This window comes from Amia ocellicauda, chromosome 7 (assembly GCF_036373705.1).
Source record: "Amia ocellicauda isolate fAmiCal2 chromosome 7, fAmiCal2.hap1, whole genome shotgun sequence".
NCBI lineage: Eukaryota > Metazoa > Chordata > Actinopteri > Amiiformes > Amiidae > Amia > Amia ocellicauda.
The window spans coordinates 13735007-13753798 of record NC_089856.1 but is presented as its reverse complement, the minus strand read 5'-3'; the positions used below and the strand labels follow the sequence as shown (position 1 = coordinate 13753798).

The following is an 18792-nucleotide window of genomic DNA, read 5'->3' as shown; positions in this document are numbered from 1 at the left end:
GGAGCTGTGAGTACAAATGAATGGATTTGTCTGGGAACCACAGACACTCCCAGAGCTGGGGGGGGGGGGGTGGCTATGTGTGTATCTTAGTGCAGCTGTTGTGCTAGATGGACACAACTTTGTGTAGTGATTCTGCAGCCCCATACACAGGAGTTTGGTTTCTGTCTGTATCATCCAACACAAAGCTAAGCACTAGAAGCAGTTAATTCTTGGTTCTTGCCCCCCCCCCGCCCCAGAAAAAGCGCAGTGTCCTTCAGCGTTGCGTAGTGGGGTGGTTCTCGAGTGTCTGTTTGTGTCTGTGGGGATGTGGACGTGTCAGTCTCTGTCTGTGTATCTGTGTGGGTGTGTGTTTGGCAGGAGGAGGTGGGGGGTGGTTGGTTGAGTATAGTTGCTGAGAAAATAGTTGCTGCTGAATGAGGCAAGACACTTTCCCAGCTCTCCGGAGCATGACTCAGTGACACGGCCTGTTCCTTGCCACACCTTGCCAGCGTTATATTCCTGGTGGTGCCGCTGCTGTGTCCCAGGTAGAGCCAGGAACTGATATCAGGGCCTGTCTTCTCCTGTCCTCGTGGCGGGCTCTCGGAGAGTGGTTTTGAGTGTGTAAACGAAGACGAACTGTCCCCACGCACTGCAAATTGGTCTCCTTTTAGAGTAACAGGGGGAGCACAGATGTGGAAGAGAAAGCTGGGGGGGTTATTATTGGTGTCAGTTGAAGATTTTGTAAGGTGCTGTGAATCCGCACCCTGACTCTCCCTTCTACCAGTGTGCTAACAATACCCTGACTGTTGACAGATTTTGGAATGTCCCCTGTCTCTTTTATTGTACACAAATCTATATGGGGGAGGTTGGGGGGTTGTTAAGGCAGGGACATTCCAACACCTGCGTGCTGGTGATTCCTGGTGTTGTTACTATGCAGCCTGTGTTGTTACTATGCAGCCTGTGGATTATTTTAATCTTCACAAAGAGAGACTGGCAAACACTGATCTTTTTATTGCTGTGGTTTAGTTTTTAATTTCTGTGCAATCTGTTCCACGGAAGGATGTAAAAAGACTATCTGTAGACGTACTTATTCTGTATCACCCACGTACACAACACTACCTATTTCGCAATCGGTTTATCCGACTGGCGCAATAAGGACGTGAGTCACACCTGGTTTACGCAGTACGTGCGGTGCAAATCGCTGAACCCGGCGGAGGGGAGAGACCCTGACCACGGCGACCCCGATGCTACATCTCTAACCGGCCGGGCCAGAGTCTGTGTGTGTGAGAGGTGTATAAGAGAGAGATTGTATGTGGGTGTGTAGTGTGTATGACAGAAACAGATTGTGTATGTAGTGTGTATAAGAGAGATTGTGTGTGTGTGTGTGTGTATGAGAGACGGAGTGAGATCGTGTATGTATGTAGTGTGTATAAGAGAGAGAATGTGTGTATATAAGAGAGAGGGGGAGAGATTGTGTGTGTGTGTAGTGTGCATAAGAGACAGAGCGAGATTGTGTGTAATGTGTATAAGAGAGACAGAGAGAGACTGTTAGTGTGTGTATAAGAGACAGAGAAATTGTGTGTGTGGTGTAGTGTGTATGAGAGAGATTGTGTGTGTGTATTAGAGACAGAGAGAGATTGTGTGTATAGAGAGAGGGGGAGGGGGGAGCGGGACAGGGAGAGAAACCGCAGTCCAGGCGATGGGAGGCCTGGGAGAGCAGGGCGACTCTGCCTCTGAATGACCGGCATGCGGTCGAGCTCCATTGTGAGAGGCGTGAGGTGTGGGGGAGGAAACCACAGGAGTCAAAGAGCTGACCGCCCCCTTTGCCCGGAGTGCACAGACTGGAGCTCTGGACCACCGCATTAGTCATGACCATAAGAAAATAATCAACCACCAATATTATATAATAATAATAATAATAATAATAATAATAATAATAATAATAATAAGACATGCATTTCAAACATACCTGTTTAAACATATGGTGTAAGTTAATTCGTCTTTCAATGATTTTTAAAAAAAAGTATTGAGAGAAAAGTTAATTTATTGAATTAAGGTGAACTCGGATCTACAAGGACAGAGAGAATATGGTGTTTGCTATGTTTGTTTGGTTGACAAGTCGCGTGTAAAAAAAAGTTATAAGTGTCGAAGTGACATCACAAAGCTGAGCACAATACAATGGTGTATACAGAGGAACACAATGTGGCACAATGAACGATACACCAGAAATGCCAAAACGAGCTTCATACTTAACCATAAACGCACTTGGGACAAAAAGAAGACCATAGTACAAGCCACAATAATTACTAGAATGATATCGTTGCAACTAACCCCATAAACACGGTGCATACATTAGTTCACCCTTCCCATCCCGTCCCTGCTGCAATTTCTGTCGCCTAAAAAAGAATCAGCACAAAAGCCATGCTCGTGCTCTCCCTGCACCCACAACAAAAACACCGAACCGCCCGTCCCCTTTAAGATGCACGCCCCTTTAACCGCGTCTCGGTCTGTCTGCCTGGCTGACGGGTGGTGTGTGCGTGTGCGTGTGTGCGTGTGTGTGCGGGGGGTTGAGGTCTGGCTTCCTTGTCAAGATCACACTTTGGGGTTTTTTGCGTTGTTGTTGTATGTATCAATGCAAAGCGATGGGAATTGTGCAGTCATGGCTAAGAAAAAGACGGTCTTGACGCTGCTGTTTCTGTCTGGCTTGCTGGCGGTCGGCGATGGTAAGAAACCCCGAAGATCGTGTATGGTGTTCACTGCTGGGATGATCGGCTGTGGTTGTTTAATGGTGTGTGTGTGTGTGTGTAGGGGGGAGGTTGTGTCTCTTCCCGGGTCTGTGCTGCGCCGGGCTCGTCTCAACATGGCGCAGGGAGCGCTGGGCACCGTGGCGTGGAAGCGGCGCGGCGCTTTGTGTGCGGGGATCGGGAAGAAAAATGTCCGGTGTTTGCATTGATTCCTGTGCCAGCTTGTGTCGCTTCGCCCCCATCCGAGTGCGAACGAACAGTGCTGAGCAGAATAATGTGAATAATGCACCCATGCAAAATCACAGGTGATATCGGGCAAATTATGACTTGTATAACATCTCTTTAAGCAGTGTGTATTTTCGCTAGAGCACAAATCATGCCCTCGGTGTGGTGTATATTGATTTTAACATGGGTTGTGTAATATTAATATAACTCGTTATAATAAGTCGCTTATTTAAAGGTGTAGGGCATTATTTTTTTTATGTGATCAACGAAAAGCTTCTGGTGTAGAAATTAAAACCAAGCCCCCCCACCGTCTCCACTCAACACAATGGGCCCTTGAATGCGCTCGCTTTCCTGCACTAATCTGTTTACCTTCGCTCGCCTCTGGTTTATTCATGGCCTGTCCAGCAGTCTCCATTTATTCTGCCCTGTGCGTGTGTGGATTCATATTAAAAACATTAACTAAAATTGGCAACGGAAAGAGAGGGGGGGGGGTAGTCTAGTACTACAAAATGGGAGAACGACGTCAGCGTTTACATTATAAATAAATACATGAATAAACACGGAGAGGCCCGAGTCTCTTCACCTGGATCTTTTCTACTGCAGACACTGCATGGGATCCTTCTGCCCAGCTGGGAGAAAATGGTTGTTGTGGGAGTTCAGACGACCCAGATGAAGTGCATCATAAACACAAATAGACCCGTCGATCGACCCCTCTTGCCCTTCTAGAAAATAAACTGGGGTGAATACAGAAATACTGATACTACAGTTCAGTGGTGCACGTTGTGTTGGTCGCCTTGATATCCGTCAAACCACAAGCAACTGTGAACAGAGCGCGGGTTGCTGTTTTGCTTATCTTGTTTCTGTTCCCCTGGTTGATTAGCGTTGGGCCGACGAATCTGGCTAATTCTTTGTTAATTCTTTGTTCATTTTCAGTTATTTTCAATGTATTTGACTTTTATGTTGGTGAGCAGTTTTTGCTTTAATCACGTTTGTTTTGTTGTTTTGGGCACGTTTATTTTGAAGTTAATTGTTTTGTTTTTTGTTAAAATCACAGATTTTAAAAATTTTAAGTGATTTTAAGAATTGAGTTTTAAAGATTTTAATCATAAGTATTAAAAAATTGAATTGTTTTTATTTAATGAAAATGTAAAATACTATACCAAATAAAACAGTATTCTTTGTTGGTAAAACACCAAAAAACACTGCCAGACTCTGATCTGTAGACGATGGATACACTGTAAAGATGTAGATGGATACCTCGCTTAAAAATAGTATATATTTTCAGCACATTATGTTAAGCAAAACAAGAAACTTATCCCCCTTTCTGCCCCTTCACCCTATTGTGGATGGGTGTAGCCTATATATACTGACCGTCTTTGACAGGTTTTGGAGGTCTCTAACCCTCATTTACAAGACAATACTGTCTGTCTGCCCGAGTGTGTGTGGGGGGTGGGGTGGGTTTAACGCTGTGTCGGGTGTCCTGGCTGGACAAAGGGGGGGCTGAGGGTCCGTGCAGAGAATAGCAACCAGGGTAATTCTTGAGCCCCCAGCTAGTGTTCTGTTTTTACACCGCCTGGCCGAGTGCAGCCGCATGGTTTGAAAGCCCCATAATGGCTCGCTGAGTCTCTTGCAGGACAATGTTAAACAATCAAAGCGCACACTGGAACAATGCGGGCTCCACCATGTGGGGGTACGGCAGGACAAGTGAAGCAGAGGTGGTTAAAACACCCTGCAGATAGGGAGGGTGACGGTTATATGGGAGGTGTGTGCACACAGCAGATTTATAGTCTTGTGTTCAGGACTACATAGTTTGAAATTGGAAATCTCACATGGTATGAAGTGTACAGGGAGTTCGAATTTTATGCAGCAAGATAGACTCCCTTGCCTATCCTGCATCACAGCACCTTGGTGTTCATTCGTCCCCCGACACCAAGCTGCAGACTTGATAAGGCACCAGGTCCTGCCTGTTTTGTGTCTGCTCACACTTGTGCTTTGTGTTTTGTTGCTTCCATATTAAACTTTAACATAAGGCTGTTCATTTGATGTATTTAAATTTGTATTAATACAGCAGGGACCCTGTGTTTATCTGTATGTATTTGTCACTGGACAGGGTCATACAGATATTTGGACACATTCTGCATCTCCTTCAAAGGACGGTTGTACAGGAGGTGGTCCCTCAGCCCTCAGTGACTAGCTGCTGTGTAAATTGTTGAGTGGCTCAGCGTGTCTGTGGCCAGCCCTCTGGGGATACAGCGAAACGAATCACAGCTCAATCTCAGTTTTTGCTTGCATGTCCCATACAATATAGGAACATCTGTTCGCCCCACAACTCCCCCCTGTTTCCTCTACCAGTCGCTGGCACAGTCCTCAGAAGCAGGAGCTAAATGAAGTGTAAAATGCATGGTGTTTTGCCAGTCTCCTTTACTTCACTGGATTTCTGTCTCTCTTGGATTTAGTCTCCTGCACCTCCTGTTCCCGGCAGCCAGCGTGTGAACAAGGTTTGCCGTTAATTGCACTGTGCCAACAATCCACATCCCCCATCCCCCTATCCCTTATTTAGGGGAAAGTGGGCTGTACCATTTTACTGTGGGGGGGTAGAGGGGGGGGTTGTGATTTGGACACTTGTCAAAGTTTAGGTTTATAAATATGAGATTTACTGATGAAGTTTACACTGGAGACAGTATGAGAAGTTAAAGGGATGAGTGGAGAGCAGGGGAGAGGAGAGTGAAAAGGACACAGGCAGCATGAATGAGATGGAGAGGGAGATTGGAAAAGGCACATTTTTTCACAGGGAAACAAGCTGCTTTCCTGTAACTGCCCTGACTTTCTTGAAAGTTATTTTGCAATTATTTACTGGAAAGGACTGAGGTAATGGGTCACGGCTCATGCGTCTGATTGGTGGGGGTCACGGCTGAGAGGCGTCTGATTGGTGGGGTCAGTTGGGGCTCCCACACACTTTTGTAATTTACGGCATTACTTTGGCACAGTGCTGCAGGGACGCTGCGCGCACCTCTCTGCTTCTCCCTCTCTCTCTCTCTCTCTGCTTCTCTCTTTTTGTGTTTCACTCTCTCTGCCTGGCAGTGAAAAGGTGAAAATACATTTTTATTTATTTTTATAGATGATGTGAAGGCTCCTCAGTAGAAGGAGCTTTTGATTAATGCGAGAACTTTAATTTACTTTAATTTAATGTAATTTATTGTTAAATGTGATTCTGTGCGTGTGTAGGTCTGGGTCGTGCGGGCCGGTCAGTGCAGTGCCGCACTGCAGTCGAGTGGGTGCAGGGTGAGGGGAGTTTAAGTGTGCAAGCAGAGGAAACGCTGCTTGAAACCCTTTTGCCTTTGGCTTCTTCCATGCTCTCTGGGTTGTGTTTGGTCTCTTTTAGTTGTGTATCTTTGAGAGACTCTTTATTCACTCTCTCTAAAAGCTATAAATGTTTTTTCAAGTGCCTACTTCACTCTGAAGTCTCTCAAAGTTTGTTTAAGAGTCTGCCAAATGGGAACCAATTGTATTATTATGATTATTATTTTTAGCAGCATGAACATCCTGTTCTTGGAGAGCTGCAGTGTGGCTGGTCTTCTACGTCCCTACCTGGAGCATAGTCTGTCTGACCAATTAATGAACCTAATTAACCAATTTAGGGTTGAAATGGGAAATGTACCACCCCTTTGTTGGTGTCTCAGCCGGGGTTTCATTAGTAGCCATCAACTGAGGTGTTCTCAAACCAGGAAGGAGATGAAAGGAAATTAATAGAAGTTGAATCATTAAAGTGGTTAAAATTGTATGTTTTTATTTAAACTGTGGTGGTTTTCCCATGCCAAAGTGTGCTCTTAGTCTGTGTGTGAGTGATCCTCAGGGCTCTGGTGTGTGAGGAGGCCCAAGGTGGATGTTGGCGCCTGTCATTTGCATTTCAGGCTCATTTACATTGAGAGGCGCTGTTCTGAAAAGTTACAGTAATGTGTGCTCCACCCCCCATCCCGCCGTTCCTGTTGCTGCTGTGGCTGTCAGTGCTGGGACAGTGGGGAGACAGACGGCGCAGACAGTGTCCCGGTGTGCCCGGTGTGGGAGTGCGCTGCGAGGCAGGGAGCGGCTCTGTGCTCATCGCCCTGCCCTGTGCAGACCTGCCTGTCGCCTGCAGAACAATGACTTCACTGTTGCTCTTCCCTCCCAGTGCAGCGGCGGTGCTCTGCACTGATCCTATGTGCTCTCGCTCTCCTTTCTTCTTTCTTTCTCTCTCCCTGCCTCTTTATTCCCCGTCTTCTGTGCAGAGTAATTAGGTGTTACTTGAAATCATAGTGGAGAGAAAAAACAACTGCGCTGTGTTGTACTGACTGGCACGCCTCTCTGTAAAGCTCTCTCTCTCACTGTTGAAACGCGAATAGTGTCCTGAAAAGCAGTCGTTTGCCCTATTCCTGATGCACCTAAGACCACACACGTCTATCTAATAAACGCCTCCTTTGCGCTCCAGCCAGAGAAGAGCTTTTGTTCTCTTCCTGACTTGTTTTCCAGCTCCTCCCAGAGGTGCTCCATCCACAGGGTCTGTGGGGTTCCCAGCAAGGCCGGATAACGTGTTCCTGGAAGCCTTTGATTTCCCCCAAACGGACAGACGCAGCAACCAAAAAAGATCGAGATTTAAATGATCTAAAACGCCTAGACTGCTGTCACATCTCTTTAGCGGAGTGATGGTTTGCACGATGTACTCTTCGCACAGGGATATTCAGACCCGCAGTGTGGGGAGGCTGGTCTGTGGTTTGTGAACAGGCCCTGTAATTAGGCTGTGTGTCTTACAGTTTGGGTTCCAAACTCTCTCCTTCAAACCACAGCTAATTTGCCTTTAATTAATGGCGTAGGGACGGCTTAATTGCTCAAACCCCACTTGTTTCTTTTCTGTAATTTCATGGCTGGATCAGAGTCCCCCCCCCCCTCTGCTCAGTGAAGCTCAGTGCAGTTACGTAAGGACAGGTTCATCTGAAAGCTGATGTACACGGGCAGCTTGTCTTTGGTTACATGACAATCCAGTCAGTGTTATGATGGTTTTATTTATATCTATAACTCAGGCCAGCTGTCCCCTTCCTATTTGACTCCGATCCCGGGGTTCCTGGTTCTAGGGCCCTGTTTTGAAGGCAGTTCGAAAAGCCAGGCCACCCGTTTTCCCTCTAGATTGAGAGGTTTTGAATCTTCACTCCGCTTTTGCTAGATGTGAGAGGTTTATCAGAGTTGTTTTAAAATGTAAATATGGATTTTATGAGGTTTTGCCAAAGGTTTTTTTTCCTTTTAATTTAAAAATGTACTTCCCCTAGTTGCTTCCACCCCCCTTATCTACACCCCGGAGGGTTTAGCTACAGATCTAGAGTTCTCTCTAATTTGTAAGTTTTTAAAATATTTTTCCGTGATCTGGCAACACTTAGTGCAGTGGGATTGTGGGGGCGTCTTTAGCAGCCTTGTCCTGACCTGTACCTGCGGCGTTCACAGTGGCTCTGTGCTTTCAACTTAATTTTTCAGTCTGTAGTCTACACTCTACTATTTTTAAATTATTATTAATTCATCTTTTATTTAATTTTAAGGTTTTGGGGGAGGTGGGAGCTTGTGTTAATGCTGCCAGGTTTTTTTTGTCCACAAAATTAACGTGGAACTGGAGAACACCGAACAAACCAAGCACTCGATGTTGAAATGTTCACAGAAAAGCCACCTCATTCGTCTTTCTTTGCTTTTCTTCTAGTTTTTCCTGTTTCTCTCTCTCTCTCTCTCTCTCTCTCTCTCCTTCCCTTCAGCAGCCTGTGATGCGCTGTGCTCAGTGTGCTGTGCAGGTTGGGGTGCTGTTGTGCCCATCAAAGAGTGTGTGTGAGTGTGCCAGAGCTGTAGTAATGAGTGGTGCGTAGATGCTGCTCAAACCTGGGCTGTAGAGGGTTACATGAGCAATACAGTAGACAATTACAAATCAAGCAAAATACAATTACAGTTTACAAATGACAGAAGTGCATACACACTTAATATAAAATACAAATCCTATATCCTAGTTCTAATAGGTAATAAGTGTAAACTATATTGTGTTGTACTGTGTAATGCTGTGCTGTGCCGTACTGTACTTGGCTTTGCTGTACTTTGCTTGGCGGCAGTTGAAATCCACCTCAGAGGAGCCTAATCGATCCAGAGCACAGCCCTGCCCTACAGGCCGCTGCGAGACACATTGATCCACGCCGAGACAGAGGGAGAGGAGGGGCGGAGTACTCCTGAGAGAGAGAGAGACAATGGAAGGAAAAAAAATTAGATGATGGGCCAGCCCCCTCAGCCATCATTGATCTGGCAGAGAGAGGAAAATTAGTTTTTCGTTCTCGAGTAGTGGAGAGGTGGCGTCTCCATGTCTTAATAAACACCCTACGTCTGGCCCAACACTGTATCTGGTTCCATTACGGGATGTATTTATTTAGCTAGAATAAATCTAAATAAATAACTTAAAGAAAACGCAGAGTTTCCACACATGTTAACTGGTCGGCCTATTCATTAATCAATCAATTAATGTTTTAATTATCCTGAGTAGGCTGCTCGAGTAGCACAATATAGGACCACTGGCTGTGTGACGGTAGGGGGCTGTTGTAGAGAGATCAGTATACAGTATTTTGTATTGTGTGGGAGTCATTTTCCAGCATGGCAACTGCAGGAGGGAACACCACAATCACTGCAGTGCAGTCAATGGGTGTCAAAGTGCAAGGCTGTGGACAGCGTACAGTAGACCTGTCTCCTGTGAACAGCCCCAGCCATCACTGTCAACAAAGTGAGCTGGGAAGTGTTTTCCTGGTCTCTGACGGCTGCCCATAATGCCGGTGGGGAAGACCAAGATGGGAAAAGAAAAAAAGGGGGGGGGGAGAGAGTCTTTGCGAGACGCCAGCCTGCTTCCTCCTCGCCCGCACCGCTGCAGGGCTGAGAGGAGAAACGCCTCTTTGTTCGCAGTCTGTGTGTGGAAAATACTCTATACACTCGCACACACAGGACACAGTGTGTTCAGAAACCTAAATAATAAATCCGTCAATTACAAAACATAGAACATAATCGCTGCCTTGTTTTGGAAGTGTTATCCTGTGTTAAATGTAGATTATTATGCTTATTTATTTGCAGACAGCCTTATTCAGAGTGACTTGCAGTTGTCCCCAAACAATCTCTTCACGTAGACTTGACAAATTGGACCACAAATGGTGCAAGAATAAAGACAACAAAATACAGCATCAGGCCTTATTTAATGCAAATTACAATCGAGGGCCATAGTCTGCTCGTGGAGAAGATCAGTGGTGTGTGTTCACAGTGTGCGCTGATCCAGTTTTATGTTTTCCTGTTGGTGCTCAGTGTGGCTGGTGCCCTCTGTGCTGACATGGCTCGCCCCAAAATCCACCTTGTCCAGACAGGAAGGGTGGGGGGTTTAAAGACAAAAATGGGGACCCCCTCCCTGGCTCACTCCTGCTGTCTGTCTGATCTGATCACCTTCTAAGGACTGTCTGGGGGTTTACAGGCCCACCCCTGAGAGACAGGCCCCCCTATTCCCTCTTTACCAGGGCCACGGGCTCCCTGCCGGTCCCCTCCCAGTCTTTGTTTGGGCAGTGCTTGGCAAATCCCAGATCATTCCCCCTAATCTCCACACAAAGGAGGGCTGTGAGCGCACTGGGATTAAGTGGATAGTGAGCGGAGTACAGGGCCTAAGTCCCAATACACACAAACCCACAACCAAACACACACACACTCACACACAGGCAGACCCCGAGACACACAGAGACAGAGACACACAGGAGTGAAAACCGCGGCACAGATCTAGGACTGCCAATTCCCTCAGGGGAGCAGTAGATTAACACAGCGGTGCTAAAATAACCATAATAGGATGAGTGGCCAGGGGGCAGGTGGACAGCTATTGGAGAGACCGCTGTCAGGGATCTGGGCATGGTGGCAGCAGTGTGCAGGACTCTAGTTCTAGTTTTCATTAAAAGCGTTTGTTTCAATCCAGCGACAGCTCTTGGCCTCTGCTGCAGGATATTGCTGTTAAGTGTCCTGTGTTGCTAATGCACCGCCAGGTAAACAATATATACATTTTCTGTTTAGATATTTGCATTAGAAAGTAAACTTACGTAGATCTAGTTTTTACTCAAAATATTATTTAAATTATTAGAATAAGGCTGGTTGCATACAAATATTTGGATCTCGATCTCGATCTCAGGGTCAACGGGCTTTGGTCTGGATCTCCAGACACCTAGTCTTCACTCCCTCTCTGGGTCCAAGCAGTGAGCAGTTTTCATAACGGTGGGGGTGTAATTAAATACATAAATCAATGTAACTTGAAACGTTGTCAACGCTGCAGTGAGTGGGAGGACAAGGAGGTGTGGCGGCAGTAAAAGCCGAGCCATTTCCTATCTGACCGCGGTATTTGAATATCTGTCATTAGTCCCTGCCCTGATGTAAACAGGCAGAGCGTAGCATTGGTTTGAGGCAGATAGTGAGTAATGTGTTGGCTGACTGTTGTAAACCTGGCAGCAATTCACAGCTGATAATCGTCCCAATCAGAGCTTAGTAATAATTTTACGGGAGATCGGGTTAAATATGACTATGTAGGGGGAATTCTCCTAAATTGAACCATTTTAGAAGTCGGAAGAAGCAAATGATTCGCACAGGGAAAGGTCTCAGTGAATGAGTGGAGGTTGTGGTCGGATAAGAAACCCACTGGGCCCCTGGGCTGAGCTGGGGGGGCCCCCACTGTGGAGTAATGCCAGCGTGCTTCGTGTCCCAGTGGTGCCCTGGCTGCTCTGGAGGAGGCCGCGGTCTGGGCCAGTCGGGAATCGGGACAGTCTAATCCGCTGAGTTCAGATTAGAGTTTTTGAGTGGGTGTTTATCTCTCTCCGTCTCTATCTCTCTCTCAATTCAGTAAAGCTTTTTTGACTGACAGGTCCAGTGCTCAGAAATGGGGTAACTGGGAACAATAAATACAGCAACTCTATATCTGCGACTTGTATTTACAGGTATTTTACATCAAATCGTAGATACAGCGTCACGGACCAGGAGAGCTCAGTGTTCCTCTTGGTGTGTGGTAGGCAGGCGCTACTCTCCCTCCGAGATGCCCTCTCTCTCTCGTAAACGCCTACACGCACTCTCTCTCTCTCTCTCATTCATGCTCTGTCCTGTCCTGCCAGTGTCTGTGGTCTTGTACAGCTTGGAACGCCCCCTGCTGTTCTCCTGTAGGCATGACAGCTGGCTGAGGTTGACCCTGGGGTGAACTGTCTGGATGTGGAATGGCAGCTGTGTGTTTGTTCTGGGGGTGGGGGTGTTGGGTTGGAAGGACTGTTGTTCATTATAAGCACTGCTCTGGGTGTCCGTGCCGAGCCAGTTTGAGAATTAAATCCCACACAAGAACTGGAGCTGACCCTGTTTGAACTGCACTGCTAAACCTTTAATTGCTCTCTCCTTCCCTCCCTCCCCAGGGCTGAAGTGTAACTGTACCGAGTGCGAGAAGACAAACTTCCAGTGCGAGACTAATGGCGCATGCATGGCCTCCACCTCCAACATCAAAGGGCAGGAGCGTCACATCCGCATGTGCATCACGGCTGAGAACTTGGTGCCGGCCGGACAGCCCTTCTACTGCCTGAGCGCCGAGGGGCTGCTCAACACACACTGCTGCTACACCGACTTCTGCAACAGCATCAACCTCAAAGTGCCCAACGGTGAGCCAACCAGGGCGCTCTCTGTGTCTATGGCCAGGCTGTGGTCACTGAGCTGGTACTGTGTCAGGATCTGTCTCTGCTTCGTATCTCTGACTGTGAAGAGGTCTTCTGCTGGGGTGGAGTCTCTGTTTAGGGCCCAGTAGCAGTCCAGTCCGTTTTGGGATTTAGATTTTGTCCCAATGTTCCAAATAAGAATTTCTAGTTTGGTTTATAATGTGGTTGACTCGTGGTAAATTTGTGGCCAGGGAGCATCGCTGGGAACTTCATTGCTGGGATCTGAGGAACTTCTCAGTCCACTTCATTGACCACTGTATCCTCTGATTTCTGTGGCAGGGATCCCAGAGAAGCCGGGCTTCCCTGCGGGGCCGGTGTGGGGTCCTGTGGAGCTGGCTGCGGTGATCGCCGGGCCGGTGTTCCTGCTCTGCCTGGTGTTGATCGTGGGTGTGTTCCTGGTGCAGCACCACCAGCGAGTCTACAGCCACCGGCAGCGGCTCGATGTGGAGGACCCCTCCTGCGACCACCTGTACCTAGCCAAGGACAAGACCCTGCAAGACCTCATCTTTGACCTGTCCACGTCCGGCTCCGGTTCCGGTGAGAGAGAGAGAGAGAGAGAGAGAGAGAGAGAGAGAGAGAGAGAGAGAGAGAGAGAGAGAGAGAGGGCCTCAGCTGTGTGCAGATTGTTGAATTTCCTCAGTAGCTAATCTAGACTCTCTCTTTCTCTCAGGCCTGCCCCTGTTTGTCCAGCGCACGGTGGCACGCACCATTGTGCTACAGGAGATCATCGGGAAGGGCCGGTTCGGGGAGGTGTGGCGTGGCCGCTGGCGGGGGGGAGATGTGGCAGTGAAGATCTTCTCGTCCCGCGAGGAACGCTCCTGGTTCCGCGAGGCTGAGATCTACCAGACTATCATGCTGCGGCACGAAAACATCCTGGGCTTCATCGCCGCCGACAACAAGGGTAAGCAGTGGCCCTGACGCCATCTTGGGAATGATTGGATCTATATGTCCAGTTAATCAGTATAGATCTAGATTGTGACCGGTAGAAGGGGAGAAATGAAGGGATGGATGGCAAAAGAGAGGGAGATAGGGACACCTAGAAGTAGCCTTGGTATTATGGTTGTCAGTGTGGCCAACCAAAATATTACCCTGGGTGTCAACATAGCTACAACAAGTTGGGCAGTGAATCCTCAAAGTTCAAACGTTTGTTTGCTTGTTCATTTTTTGGATTTGTGTATTTTTTCCTATTGCCGACCACAACCTGGTAACCAAGAAAACCCCAATCACCCAGCCTCTTTGACTGGGTTGAGATTGTCACCCAGTGCAGTCTCTTAATTAGTAAGCCAGACAGTGAAACCAGTCAGAACACACACACACACAAACTGAAATTAATTAAATACTTTTGTGAATAATTTAAAAGAGCCCGAGACATGTCTGGCTATCGTCTCCCCAGGCAACCAGCTGTAACCATAGTGACGAGCTCTACAACACTCAATTTAGTATACATTTTTTAATATACATTTTTTATTTCTGTCCTCTCCCTCTTTGTCCTGCTGTCTGTCTATTATCTCCCCCTCCCCCTCTCTCTGTCCTGCTGTCTGTCTGTCTGTTCTCTTCCTCTCCCAGATAACGGCACCTGGACACAGCTGTGGTTGGTGTCCGATTACCACGAGCATGGCTCCCTGTTTGACTACCTGAACCGCTACTCCGTCACCATCGAGGGCATGGTCAAGCTGGCCCTGTCCGCCGCCAGCGGTCTGGCACACCTGCACATGGAGATCCTGGGCACGCAGGGTGAGCGCCATGGGCACTTCAGTCACTTCAGAAACAACTTTCAGGACTCTCACTGTCCCGGTGTCTGTCTCTGTCACCTCACTCTCTCTGTCCTGTCCCCCCCTGTAGGGAAGCCTGGCATTGCCCACCGTGACCTGAAGTCCAAGAACATCCTGGTGAAGAAGAACGGTACCTGTGCCATCGCCGACCTGGGGCTGGCTGTGCGCCACGAGTCCGTCACTGACACCATCGACATCGCCCCCAACCAGCGCGTGGGCACCAAGAGGTGAGAGCGTCCCGCCTCCTGTCTCTTGTCCCTCCATCCCTAGTTTCCCAGAATGCCTTGCAAGTGAATGTGTGTCCCCCCCTGCTCTTCATTGCCGTGACGCTGTGTCTTCTCAGGTACATGGCCCCCGAGGTGCTGGATGAGACCATCAACATGAAGCACTTCGACTCGTTCAAGTGCGCCGACATCTACGCGCTGGGGCTGGTGTACTGGGAGATTGCCCGCCGCTGCAACGCTGGAGGTGAGAGGCTCGGTCACAGCTGGGGGAGGCTGGGGGTTACTCATTTCCAGGGCAGCTCCAGTGAGGCCCTGGGTGACGGGCAGGTGGCGGGGTATTTGGTGGTTTTAATTGACCACTCTTTGTGTCCCCCTCCCCCCTTTATCCACAAGCTGTGAGCTAACCTCTGACCTCTGACTTCTGACCTCTGCTCCCCCAGGGATCCACGAGGAGTACCAGCTGCCCTACTACGACCTTGTGCCCTCTGACCCCTCCATTGAGGAGATGAGGAAGGTAGTCTGTGACCAGAAGCTGCGGCCCAACGTGCCCAACTGGTGGCAGAGCTACGAGGTACACACAGAGGAGGGGAGCGAGATGCATTGAAGAACACTCCATCTGTCTTTCTCTTAAAAATGCAGTGAAAATATTAACATCTCTCTCCCGCCCTCTCTCAGGCCCTGCGTGTGATGGGGAAGATCATGCGCGAGTGCTGGTATGCCAACGGGGCGGCGCGCCTCACCGCCTTGCGCATCAAGAAGAGCCTGTCACAGCTCAGCGTGCAGGAGGACATCAAGATCTGAGCGGGAGAGGGAGAGAGAGGGGCGCGGAACGCACAACGACAGTGGACGGAGGCGTGGCGGAAGACGAAGCGAGGATCGGGAGACGCGTGCCAGATGTAAAGCCACAAACTCTTCGAGCTGTGACTACCTCAATGATTTTAGCCAAAACTACTGAGTTAACCCCTTCCCCTGCCCCCCAGGCCTGCCCAGTCCCTCCTCCATCCCCTGCCCTTTCCACTGCCCACTTTTGTTTGTTTGTTTCTCTTTGTACAGTTATAGGTTTTTTGTTTTAGACTTTAATTTATTATCCGTCTGTCAGATCTGCTCTCCCTTAGGGCTCCCACCCACTGCTGTCACATCGTGGGGTGCAGTTGACGTATAGAGTAGGAGGTTGACCCTTAACCAGGTTAGATATGTAGTACGGTGTTGGGTTGGGGGGGTAAAATAATTTTGAATTTAATTTTGAATTTGAATTCCTAGTTCTGAATGTATTTTCCCTGGGTGTGAGTGCAGTCCTGCAGGGTTGCTCGTACGCAGAGATTGAGAGGGACTGTCTGAGGGCGATTCTGCTGGAATTTTATAGTTAATTCTCTTTTTGTTTGATTAAGTTGTTTGCAAACGTCCAAGTAACCGACACCTGATTTATACTGGCAGGCAAATGTCATGATGATCGTATTATTATTATTATTATTACCCACACAACCCTGCTGAATTGAAAATGAGCAACCTTGAAACAAGACATCTGTGAAATGAAAAGAAAAACACTAAGCACAAAAACCACAATACCCCAACACTGCATTATGGACTAAATACTCTTCTTTGTGTTTTTGTTTTTTTATATATGTAAAAAGAATGCATGTTTGTGTTTCTTCCCCCCGCCCCCCCGCATCTCCCTCCTCCAAGCACTTGAAATCAAAACATTGATCCTCTGATCCCCCTTTCGTTGGTTTTATTTATTTATTTATTTTTCCCCAGGCAAAGTGGTTGTTTGTGGGAGATTTAACCCAGATTACAAAGAATCCCTTAATGTGGAAAACTGGAGGTTTCAAAGATAAACACACTGGTGTAAATGCTGTAAAAGTCTTGTCCCCCGTGTCTCTAGCGCTGCCCTGCTGAATGGACGAATGGTACGTTTTTACGTTGCCCTAAGGAATTGCTTATATTTTGGTTGCAATTGACCAGAGCTGTACGTCTGAATGTGAAAACGCTTCCCCCTGGTGGTGGGACTGTAGTCTTACACTCCCCCCAACTACGTTTTTTTACAGGGGACCCTGCAGAGTTGATAACTATGGTCTTGGAGTTTACCAATTACTTAATTGGTCCTTAATTAGTGAATCCATTAATTAACTGAGCTGTGAACACTGAAAGACTGGATTCTCGGGGCTGAGGTCTTGAGTCAAACTGGATTTTTCTTCCCAATTTCAAATGTTTGGGACATTTCTCAACCCCTCCCCCATCCTATCCCCTTTCTTTACACACCCCTCTCTTTCGGAGGTAACTTACCCCCCCGCACACACACACACACACAACTCCCTGAGTGAAAAACATTACCTCCTTTATATGCAAAATGTAAATAAGTTGTACATTTCTTTTTTTGATGTTGATAATATTAATAATGTGGTTGTTCAATATTTTTAATGGTTTTTTAATTTTCCTCTCTACAAAAAACTGATCTGCTGTATTTTATTTTGTGGGTATTTTAATTTGAATGATTCATTATTTTATATTTCCTTTTAAATCTCATGAGTGACGGGGTAAACTTGAAGGTACTGTTCTTGATCTCAAAGTGTCTCTGATCTAATTTATTATTTTTCTCCTCCGTGAGGGTTTTAAAACCTGCTGTTTTTATTTTTAATTTAATTTGATCAGAATTGGTACAGGTGAGTTAGTCTCCTCAGAGCAGTCTTTGTTAGGAGCAGTGATGCTCAGTCATGTCCTCTCTGCAGGAGATGTGGGAAGAGCACTAGAAAAACTATAAATAAAGCAAAAGCAGAAGACTATGCTGGACCCATTTGGGCTGACCCTCTGCATCACATGTACAGTATTTAGAAAATGCATTATACTGAATAAGTACTTGTATATGTATGTATGTAAGTATGTGTGAATACTTTGTTTTTTAATACACACATCTGTAGCTCCCACTGCAGAAGCTTGACCTGAGGGACACTGGATTCTCATTTTTAATTCTGTCCGTGGCAGCCAGGGGGAGGGTAGGCGTTGGGCAAGTGAGGCACACGCAAACGTGTATGTGAATGCATCTTGATTTCTGTGGAGTCGCAGAAGTAGCAGCACCCTTTAAAATGTTAAATAAATGATATGCGGACACATTAACTAGAGCGTTATGTGTACTCTAGTTTCTCTCTATTTATCAGCCAAGCCTCAGTGTAGTGTATTGGGTGCAGGTTCATCTGAGCAGTCTCTCTGTACTAAAACACAGTCGCAGTCGACATACAGGCGATGTGTTGCGGTGTCGGTGTGTGCGACTCATCAGGCTTCTGAAGAGGGGCTGTGTGAAATGGTAGCTGATCTTAATGAAACTGGGTAGGATTAGGACTGGGATTGCCACAACTGAACTACTGTTAATCCTGTTGAGAGAAAAGACATAAAAAGACCTGAAAGGGTAATATATATATATTTTTTTCATCCTTATTATTCTGACCCTGATTTTACATGTGTATTTTTTTTTTGTTCTGAGGACAGTGAGTGTGTGTGTATATACTTTTCTTTTCCCGAAACTTGCTGCTAGCGTGACTGGGTGCAGCCATCGTGGTGCGGGGATGGCACTGCTGGGTGCTCTGCTGTAATGGGCGAGGGGGAGTTTTAAAGTTTCAGAGACCCGTCATGTTTATGACAGGTGATGGCCGTGTGCGACGATGCAGCCCTGGTCCTGGAGAGACGTCCCTCTCCCTTCTCATTAGTGGCACTGTGTCCTCTTGGTGGGTTTGGAGTGACTCTGAAGGAGAGACCGCTGCCTCTGCTGGGCCAGGGTGCGGAGAGCATGGCTTAGAAAGTCTGAAACTGCTTTACACTGAAAGCGTGCTGTTCTTTTCTGTCCTCCTGCCCCCCCCTCCCACTCGCACCCCCCCACCAGCCTCTGTGTACAGCTGGAGAAAACACTGACAAACCATCTTTGACAACATAAACACTTTCAGGAACCGTTTGCAAACCTGTATATAGGTGATATACAGCAATTAAATACATTTTTTTTTCTAATATACTTGGCTGGTATGATTTCTTGCTGTTTTGAGCTGTGTGCTTGGTTTATTTCCAGTTGATACCTGGGGTGGGTTTAATGCCACACTATTTAATTGTTATTTGGCTCTAA

General features: G+C 47.2%; 1 protein-coding gene across 1 annotated transcript; it reads left to right on the top strand.

The window, feature by feature from the left end:
- Nucleotides 1–2490: 2490 nt before the first annotated feature.
- acvr1ba (activin A receptor type 1Ba) lies at nt 2491–18682 on the top strand. The gene is made up of 9 exons (XM_066708557.1): nt 2491–2702; nt 12398–12637; nt 12971–13228; nt 13362–13592; nt 14258–14425; nt 14534–14690; nt 14807–14931; nt 15128–15258; nt 15363–18682. Exons 1-9 carry the CDS (start codon nt 2612–2614, stop codon nt 15486–15488), a joined length of 1527 nt encoding a protein of 508 aa, XP_066564654.1. The 5' UTR covers nt 2491–2611; the 3' UTR covers nt 15489–18682.
- The last annotated feature ends 110 nt before the right edge of the window (nt 18683–18792 follow it).

Excerpts from the sequence above, each read along its gene's own strand:
- acvr1ba (XM_066708557.1), top strand. The coding sequence starts at position 2,612 with ATGCAAAGCGATGGGAATTGTGCAGTCATGGCTAAGAAAAAGACGGTC. Across the intron at positions 13,229-13,361 it reads CACGTCCGGCTCCGGTTCCG|GCCTGCCCCTGTTTGTCCAG; the intron begins GTGAGAGAGAGA and ends TCTTTCTCTCAG. Across the intron at positions 15,259-15,362 it reads ACTGGTGGCAGAGCTACGAG|GCCCTGCGTGTGATGGGGAA; the intron begins GTACACACAGAG and ends GCCCTCTCTCAG.